The sequence below is a fragment of the Neophocaena asiaeorientalis genome, unplaced genomic scaffold (genome assembly GCF_003031525.2).
Source record: "Neophocaena asiaeorientalis asiaeorientalis breed wild unplaced genomic scaffold, Neophocaena_asiaeorientalis_V1.1 scaffold30, whole genome shotgun sequence".
NCBI lineage: Eukaryota > Metazoa > Chordata > Mammalia > Artiodactyla > Phocoenidae > Neophocaena > Neophocaena asiaeorientalis.
In genome coordinates, this window is record NW_020174923.1 from 16,873,256 (window position 1) to 16,882,915 (window position 9,660).

The 9,660-nt window shown below is 57.2% G+C and overlaps 1 protein-coding gene across 1 annotated transcript in view; it reads left to right on the forward strand.

Annotated features, from left to right (window-relative positions):
* ARHGAP27 (Rho GTPase activating protein 27) overlaps window positions 1-7,910 on the forward strand; it is a 32,819-nt gene extending 24,909 nt beyond the window's left edge. The window contains 11 exon segments of the mRNA XM_024760795.1: window positions 67-134; window positions 440-530; window positions 1,062-1,166; window positions 3,751-3,849; window positions 4,810-4,915; window positions 5,054-5,176; window positions 5,250-5,348; window positions 5,540-5,617; window positions 5,704-5,838; window positions 5,996-6,101; window positions 6,208-7,910. Coding sequence (XP_024616563.1) covers window positions 67-134; window positions 440-530; window positions 1,062-1,166; window positions 3,751-3,849; window positions 4,810-4,915; window positions 5,054-5,176; window positions 5,250-5,348; window positions 5,540-5,617; window positions 5,704-5,838; window positions 5,996-6,101; window positions 6,208-6,385 — 1,188 coding nt within the window. The 3' untranslated portion in view covers window positions 6,386-7,910.
* Window positions 7,911-9,660: the final 1,750 nt, after the last annotated feature.

Genomic DNA, 9,660 nt, shown 5'->3' on the forward strand with positions numbered 1-9,660 from the left:
CTGGCCCCCCCCCCTACCCCAGTGGCTCCCCCTTAACTGCCTCCTCCTTCCCCTTCTTTCTCTAAGATCAAGACCCTGGACAAGGCAGGCGTGCTCCATCGAACCAAGACGGTGGACAAAGGAAAGCGGCTCCGGTGAGAACCTGTCTGCCCCCAGGCTCCACGGTGGGCCTTAACGATGCCGTTCACTGAGCACTTCCTGTATGCCAGGCTCTTGTTAACCCTCAGAGCGACTTTATGAGGTCCTGTGAGGACCCTGAGGCACTGAGGAAGTGACTTGCCCCAGGTCCCTTGGCTACCAGGTGTTAGCGCTGGGAGTCCACCCCTTACGGTTGGGTGCCCCAAGCTGTGTTCTTAAACTCTGCGCCCTGCTCCTGGGGGTGGGAGGGGGGCCTCAGCCCAGGACCGAACCCAAACCCTGCCACCACCGCCCCGCCTAGGAAGAAGAACTGGAGTGCCTCGTGGACAGTGCTGGAGGGCGGCATCCTGACATTCTTCAAGGACTCGAAGACCTCGACTGCAGGTGGCCTGGTAAGGCCCAGGCGCCTAGCAGGGACCACCCCATCTGCTCCTGACTCCTGTGGGTCTTCATCTCATCAGCCTTACCAAAGGCTAGGTCTGAGACCGTGGAATATTGAGTGTCGAGGGAGCTGGGCCTTGGCAGGGGATGATGAGAGCAGATCACCCCAGGACAAGCACTTCCAGCCACCTTGGGCCTGGGGACCAGTCCTTGAGGATGGACAGCTCCAGCCTGGTGGGCAGGGAGGCTGGGGACTGGACACACCCGCTCACAGAGATGGGGCTGCACTCCTTTCTCCTTTCCTCTCCTAGGTGGGCAGGTAGCAAACAACCAGCCAGCCTGCAGGCTCCATGGTTAAGAAGTACCAGGATCTCTGCGGTCCAGGAACCCTTGGGCCCCCTGCCCCCAGAGCTGTGACCCCATTTTGTCCCTGAAGCCAAGGGAGCCTGGTATATTGGAGCCAGGACACTGTGACGGGCCCAAGCTGAGCTGAGGGTGCGCTGTAACCATGCTCCCTCCAACCCTTCTTCCCTTTCCCACAGAGGCAGCCTTCCAAGCTCTCCACCCCCGAGTACACGGTGGAGCTGAAGGGGGCCTCTCTCGCCTGGGCCCCCAAAGACAAATCCAGCAAGAAGAATGTGCTGGAGGTGAGTGGTGGGGTGGGGGAGAAGGAGAAGGGGCTTACCGATGGCTTGGGACCCTCACTAAGCAAGCCCCAAGAAGGTGGACCTGGGGAGTTAGGGCTGGAATTCTCGGGGCTCAAAACCAAAACTGCCTCCACCTTGGGGATCCGTCCACAGTGTTTCCTGGCATCACAGATTCTGCAGCTCCCTCTCCAGGAGTGGAGTTCACTGGAGTCCTTGGTCCTAAGTAGGGGGTCCTTGGGGAATGAAACTGTCATGCCTAGAAGTGCAGTCCTCATCCCAGCTGCTTTGGCCTGAGACAGACAGGAGTCTCTGGGTCCCCAGCTACTTACTCTGGTAGGCTGGGACACCTGCTCTAGCTGGTCAGAGCCCAGCTTCCAACTGGCAGTGAGTAAACCAGGGTAGTGGACACGTTTCTCAGGCTCTGCAGCAGGAAGAGAGAGGCCAGGTGGGGCCCAGGCAAGACCCTCCCAGGCCACTGTCCATGTGTTGTCTTCACCGTCTTCACTGTTGTGTTTCCCTTCACTGTCCATGTGTTGTCTTGTTTTTAAACTACTCTTACCCTCACCTCAGTCCCCAAATGTTTTGAGGCAGCTCACAATAAAAATGCATATGGTGAGCTGGTAAAAGCCACTGAAAGCCAGGACGCACAAAACAAGTTAGAGGAAGAGGGCAGTGTGGAGAGGGATTAGAATGATGTACAGGTACTAAAGTTGTCGTTGCTGAAAAAAATCACCTCCAGGCTTCCTGGTCGCCAGAGTGAAAAGAGAACGGCAGTCAGTTACATGGCTCTTATTATTGGGGCGGGGGGAAACCTTCCTAGATTTTGAGGGAAATCAGTTTCTAGTGTGCAGCTCCGTTCTAGTTTAGTAAAGGGACGCTTGGGCTGCTTCAGCTAACATCTGATGAAAGCCCCAAAAGCAGGACCTTCCATCTCAGCTCAGAAAAAGCAATTCTGCAAGGAGCTTGAGTGTGTCGTTTAATGATAATTCACCCAGCTTCATTCAGTTCTAGAACCAGAGTATCCACAGAGCAGAGCTGGACACCTGTTTTGTCTCATGAGCCACTCTGATCAGTAGGTCTGGAGCCTTCTCCAGGCTTAGCGCTGTAATCGACTAGCAATGTCTGCCGTGGACGTCAGATTGAGGAGGGACATCATATTTGCTAGGTATGCTCCTTCCTGATCTGGAGGGACATCCTTCAAACAGGGCTCTCTGAATGTCACCTCTCTGACCGGGCTTTGGATGAAAGTTTCAGAGGAGACACTTCTGAGTTGTCTCTTCTGGCAAGGACTGGAAGGCAGATGGTGCTTTTGAGAGCTCCTCCAGTGGACGGGAAGGCTGACAGTCTTGAATGGAAATCCTGGAGGCCCCTGCTTCCCACTGGCTGGCAGCCATCCTTCCTCCACTCAGGGGTGACCTGTAGGTGACTTTGGATATTTCTCAAGAGACCGCCCCAAATTCTATATCGTTGAGGATGGCCGGTCTTTCTAGTCACCCCAGGGTCACAGAAAACTTCAGCCTGAGAATGGCTGCTTTGAGCTCGGCTTGCCTGTGCAGTAAACAGAATGAGTGTCTTGAACAGTGTATTGATAATGTAACTAGACAGATGTGCCTCCATATGAAACTCAGATATGAACTGGATGTGTCTTGAGACAGCTGCCAGCAATAATGGCTATTGTTTCAGAGGCAATGTTAGGCCATTCTCCGGGATAACAGACAGGGCCCCTGTCAGTTTAGGTTAGCACGAGGTTGTGCTATCTGTGGGCACACACGAGGTGTGCCCACTAAAGGTTCTCTAGTCTTTGCGGGGAGGGGGATGGGGTAGAACTTGCAGGTTTGTTTGGTTTTGTCTTGGGAAGCATTTTAAGTAGCATTCAAGTCTGAGTTAGATAGGTAGACAGCCAAAACACAGCCCTCTCTGATTCTGGAAGTCTGTACCCTGTTGTCTGAGACAGTTTTTGCTGACTCTGACTCTCATTTGACCCAAAGCTGTGGCAACCAACCATTCCCGTCAACCTTGAACGTTTGGTTCTCAGAGCCAGAGGTTGAGGAGAGATCCATCCAAGTTGCCTCACCTTGTTCTTTGTAGACTTTGTTAGGGAAACAGCAGTCAGCTGAAAAATAGCCCAGGCTGTTACTATCTGCTTGCTCCTCAATAGTAGAAAATAGTGGCTTTGGGGTCTCCCACCGGGAGTTTCTTTCATTGACTTTTTTGCTGGCCTGTGCTCTGGGTAGGCCTGCCGCGTTCTGTGGCTCATGGAGAGACAGGATGGGGCAGGGAAAAGCACACCAGACCGTTGACAGATGTGCAGATCTTCTGCACTCAGATCCTTGCTCCGTCATTCACTAGCTGTGTGCCCACGAGGAAGCTGCTTACACTCACTGTGCCCCAGTTTGCCCGTCCGTAACACGGAGATGCTGTTACCTATCAATTTAATGAGGTGAAATACCTTGGCGTGGGGTGAGGCCCTTGCTCTGTTAGGCTCTGAGTTCCCGGGGACAGGAACAGATCACCTCTACCTCGGTATGCCCCCTGGGACAGACCCAGCGAACCAGAGGTGACTGAGTGATTTGTGTCCCACCAGCTGCGGAGCCGAGATGGCTCAGAGTACCTGATCCAGCATGACTCGGAAGCCATCATCAGCACCTGGCACAAGGCCATCGCCCAGGGCATCCAGGAGCTGGTAGGCAGAGCTGGGGGCCGCCAAGGCTGGTGCGGAGGGGATGGGCAGCCATTACGCAGGGCAGCTGTGCCCACTGTGGGTGGGGCCCTCCGCTCGGGCACTGGGAGCTCCATGAAACCAGTGGGTAAGTAGCCCTCTCTGCAGATGCAGATGGGCTGCTGAAGAAATTAGCCTTTCTTAAGGAAGTGAATCCAGCCTCTGGGGTTGGCCGCACAGGAGGACTCTCCAGGTGGGCATATCCTAGAGGAGTGTCCCATTCCACACTGAGGCAAGAGAAGAGTAAATCCTCTGCTAAACAGCCTCAGGCTGGAAAGACAGGCTGAAACCAGAAGACAGAATTTAAAAGGATTGAATTGATGAGTCTAGCGTTGTTTTTTAAGTTCAATATATCGATGGCATAAGTAGAGATGGGGTAGGCCCGCTCCGACAGCTCTTCACGTGGAAACAACCTGAGGCTTTTTGATCCTTAAGTCCCTATTAAGGGACTAGGCAACACTGGGTGCCCTGCTTGGCTGTATGCATAGAGGTAGGGGTCCAGGTCCAGGGAAGTGATGCCGGTGAGGTTGTTGGCAGCGCTCCGGCCCCAGCTCAGACTGCAAGCGAGCCTCGTATTGAGGAATACTGACCTACTGGAGTGTGTACAGAGGAGCTAAGGAAAATTATGGGGAAAGTGGACCAGGAACTGGGGGGTCGGTAGGGGTAGTCAGGATAAGAAAAGGTGAGGGAGAACAGGATGACTGTCTCCAACACCTGGAGGGCTCCATGCAGCCAAGGGAGGGGAGCGTTTGGGGTTCTCTGGTGGAGGTGAAGGGGGTTGACCTGGATAAGGAAACAGCAAACTCCCCGCCTGGGGGTCTCCAGTCCAGGCCTGCTGGGAGGGCACTTCGGGTCCCTCACCCCATCCCAGAAGGACATGCAGCTGGCCCAAGGCTCTGCCTCTCTGAGGCTGTGTGATTCTAGTCCGCAGACCTACCCACCGAGGAGGAAAGTGAGAGCAGCAGCGTGGACTTTGGGTCGAGTGAGCGCCTAGGAAGCTGGCGGGACGATGAGGCACGGCCTGGTGCAGGTGTGCTTGGGGGTGAGGCTGGTGGAGGGGGTGGTGGGCATCCTTTGGGCGGGGTGGTGACGACCGGGCTAGGGCTGCCGGGCCAACCCCGGCGCCACTGACTGACCCAGCCCTGGCATTCCCATTCCCGTTGGGCAGCTGTGCCCACCCCGGGGCACGGAGGTCTGGAGAGCGACCTGAGCAAGGTCCGGAACAAGCTCCGCAAGTTCCTGCTGAAGCGGCCCACGCTGCAGTCGCTGCGGGAGAAGGGCTACATCAGAGGTACAGGAGGGCCCCGGAGAGCTGGGCGCCGGTGGCGCAGGGGCGAGGCGACGCTGACGAGCCTTTCCCCCAGACCAGGTGTTCGGCTGCGCGCTGGCCGTGCTGTGTGAGCGCGAGAGGAGCCAGGTGCCGCGCTTCGTGCAGCAGTGCATCCGCGCCGTCGAGGCCCGGGGTACGTACGTGCGCCGGCCGGCTGGGCCTGGCATTCCGGGAGCCTGAAGGCCTCCTTCCAGGACCCCAGACGGAACCCCCGGGGGAGCACAGGGTCGAGGGGGAAAAAACGGGAGTTCCTGAGCAGGAATCATAGCAGGGGCTTTAGCGCCATCCCACCGAACCCGCGGTCAGCACCTCCCTCCGCTCCAGGGCTGGACATCGACGGTCTATACCGCATCAGTGGAAACCTGGCCACCATCCAGAAGCTGCGCTATAAAGTGGACCACGGTGAGGCCCGCCCCCTGTCCCTGCCCCAGGCCCGAGGGCGCAAAGGGATGCTGACCTCCTCTTCCTCCCCTCCCCCCTTTCCGCAGATGAACGTCTGGACCTGGACGACGGACGCTGGGAGGACGTCCACGTAATCACCGGCGCCCTGAAGCTCTTCTTTCGAGAGCTGCCCGAGCCCCTCTTCCCCTTCTCGCACTTCCCCCAGTTCATCGCAGCCATCAGTGAGCGCCTGGGGGAGGTGGGGCGGATGGGGTAGGAGTGGGGCTGGGCTGCCTCAGGCACCCGTCTGGCTGGGACCGCCCCCGCAAAATACTGGAAGTCAGCCCCCTCTGTTTCCCTCCCTCTCCCCTCTCTGCCTCTGACCCTTCCCCTGCCCAGAGCTGCAGGACCAGGCCCAGCGCAGCCGCTGTGTTCAGAGCCTGGTGCGCTCGCTGCCCGCCCCCAACCACGACACAATGCGGCTGCTCTTCCAGCACCTGTGCAGGTGAGCCGGGGAGCCGCAGGGGAATGGGGAGGCGGGCCTGATGGGACCCTCCCCCGCACGCCTCCCCCCAGCTCTGGGCCCTGATTCCACCCCACCCCCACCGCAGGGTGATCGAGCACGGAGAACAGAACCGCATGTCCGTGCAGAGCGTGGCCATAGTGTTCGGGCCCACGCTGCTGCGGCCCGAGACAGAGGAAACCAGCATGCCCATGACCATGGTGTTCCAGAACCAGGTGGTGGAGCTCATCCTGCAGCAGTGCGCAGACGTCTTCCCGCCGCACTGACCGCGGGCCCGCACCCCTACCCCCGCTGCTGGCGCTGCGGACCTGGGAGTGGGGGCGGCGACAGTGGTCCTGCATAGAAGCGGGGCGGCTGGAAGCCACGCGGCTGGACTGTATCTCTGAGACCCTCCGCCTCCCGCCAGTCCGCAGGCCCGTGCGAGTTCTGCACCTCTCGGTTCTGAGGGTATGGTGACCCCTGGTGGGAAGTTCGCAAAATGTGATTTTTTTTTTTTTCTCTGATTTGGCCTGTTTCGGGGTTAATTGGGCTCTGTTCTTTATCACAGCGCCACCTACTGTGCGTGTGCGAGAACGAGGGGTGGGGGGAGAGATTTCTGGGACGGCCGCTGTTGCGAGGAGGAATTTGGCCGAAGGGCTTCCTGGCTTCGTCAGGCCTGCACCTGGTGGAGGCCTCCAGGGAGACCCTGTGGGTCCCCGGCCCCGTGCATGGCACTGTGCCCATCATGAAGCAGCAATCGACAACCTCCCTGCTGCGGAAACAGGACTGAGCCGGGCCTCCGGCGGGCAGCTGAAGCTGCCTTTCCCCAGGCCTCTGGGCTGAAGCTCCTGCCAGGCCCAATCGCTGGCTGGCTGTAGACCCTCTTCATTGACTTTCCTGTTGGGGTTCTGGGCCTCTGCCCTCCCTGATCCACCTGTGCTCTGTGCAAGGGTTCTTCCTGGTCACTAAGTGTGTTCCCTGCACCTGCCACTTGACATGCACCATTTCGACTAGTAATCCCGTCTTACAGATGAGGAAACTGAGGCGTACAAAGGCAAAGTGCCTTGTTCAGGGTCTGGTGGGTGATCTGACTCCTCTCACACCAGAGCACAGCCTCCTGTGAGGCTGAAATCAATCCTTTCAGCTACCCCTCAACCCCAGCATGGCCTTATGGTAAAGCAGGGAAACGAAGCTGAGTGGGTTCTGTCTGGGCCTGGGGAGGTCCCTGAGGCAAAGAGGGAATCTGCCGCAGCTGTTCTTCTCTGCGGGGAGGGGAAGTAGCACTGGCAGGAGCTCCTAGCCCCTCTCAGTGCCTCGGCTGTCAGGTAGGCCTCCCTGGTGCCCACCTTGCCATGAAGAGCTGGGAGAGAGACCTGATGGGTAGGGGGAAGGAGGGCACATCCTCAGAAAAGGAAGCGTGAACGCTGCGGTCATCAGCCCCCCTTCCCTTCTTGTACACAAACCACCTCAGTATACGGGTCTCAGCCCCCTGGCCCACCTACCCGTTCATGTGTTCAAACAATAATAGCTAATATTTATTGACATTTGCACCATATCATCTCATTTGTTTCTCACAGCCAATATTTATTATCTGCTCCTCTGTGCCAGGCACTGTGCTCTGGGGCAGGGGTACCGCACATTGCCTCCCTGGTGGAGCTTATGGTTCGGCGGGCAGGGCTGACCGAAGCCCACCCCTAATGCCAGAGGGGCTGGGGCAAGAGTAGAAGTGGAGGCCTCACACCATACGTCAACATATCGTAAAGCTATAAATCAAGCTAACAAGTGTTCAATAAAATGTGTTCTATTCTCCTACTTTGACAAATATCTTTCATAATGACCTGGGAGGCCAGGGTTTTCTTTTTGTTTTTTTGTTTTGCCTTGCCATGCGGCTTGTGGGAGCTTAGTGCCCCAACCAGGGATCGAACCTGCGCCCTAGGCAGTGAAAGCAAGGAGTCCTAACCACTGGACCGCCAGGGAATCCCCGAAGGCCAGGTTCTAACATAAACTTCTTTGACTCTTCCGAATCCCATGCCCAGATGGCTGGCATGAGAAGAGCTGGCTCTGCTCTCAGCCACACACACCATATCTTCCCACCCTCAGAGCATCCTGGCCCAAGGGGAGGTGCACACAGGTGGACACAGCAGTGCAATCTGCTGCCCCTTGGTCACCCCACATGGTCCACCCTCTGAGGGAATGGGCCTGGGGTCCCACGTGTCAGGAGCATGGTCTAAAGGGATGGGCCTGGGCTCCAAGGGGGCACCAAAGATTCCTCATCCTGGGGGGAGAGGCACAGACAGAGAAGGTCCAGAGCTAGGGTGGGACCCATGGCAGGGCAGAGACCCCTCTCACAGGTCTAAGGGCGGAACTGGACGGATATTAAACACCCAACTACTTGGTTAACCATGTTGGTACGGGAGCTGAGAAAAGCACAGGGTGCTCTGAAGGTGTGTCACTGGGGTGTGACTGTCCCCCAGGGGGCCAAGATGTCGCTGCTGAAGCCACGTTTGAGCCAAGCACTAAAGAATGAGGAGGAGTCAACAAGGCAAGGAATTAAGGGCAAGGTGTCTAGTCAGAGGGAACAGCATGTGCAAAGGCTCTGAGGCAAGAAGTCTTGTGGGGAGAACAAAATCTGAGCGAAGACCATCGTGACTGGAGCCCACAAAGCCAGCAGGCCTGGGTGGGAGGTGATGCTAGAGCGGCTGACGGGGCAGAGTGCACAGGGCCTTGTGGACCACGATGAATGGGGACCTGTGGCAGGACAGCGGCAGAAGGATCCTTGGGCAGGAAGGTCTTGGGAAGTGTCAGCTCCCCACCCCACCCCAAGCTTTTTGAACCTGCCAAGAGCTTGGTGGGCAGCAAGTAATGTGGGCAGCTGCAGGCATGGAAGTCCCAGAATCATCGCATACTATCCCCAGGGAGAGCTTCAGAAATCACCTACTGCCAGAGAGTAAACTGGAGAGACGAGCTGTGACTCACCTGAGGCCACACGGCAGGTTGGCAGCAGAGCCTGCCCAGAGCTTCATGCACACAGTCTGAGCACCTACATGAGCCCCACCAGAAGGCTGAGCTCAGCCATAAACCCTCACCTGCGAGCACAGTGCCTGGCGAGCACTGCAGGTGCATAGTGAGTGCGTTTGGGGTGAATTGGATTTTGTCTGGAGACACAAAGATACATAGAAAGAGTATATGTATACTCACATATATAGAAAGAGTATCTGCCCTCTTGAAGTGCCATCTGGTTGGGGGATAGACAAAAATAAGTGACACAGTTGATAAGGGCTGCCATAGGGGGCAGCTTCTGTCCCCCTCCCAGCAGATACCCCATGTCCTCCAACAGCCAGGCATCTGCCCTGACGCTGCCCTAGAAAAGGCTTCTGGTGTCCACCTGTTTGCTAAGTCCGTGGACGCGCCCAGCCTTCATGTGAGTGGACCCGTGAACTGCCTGTCATCCTCCTAGACAAGCTGTCCTTTGCTCACACAGCAACATGGGTCTCTGCCCAGCCTGTAAATGGTGATGCCCCGGCCCACTGCTCTCTCCTCTCCACCTCCCTGATGGCACTCA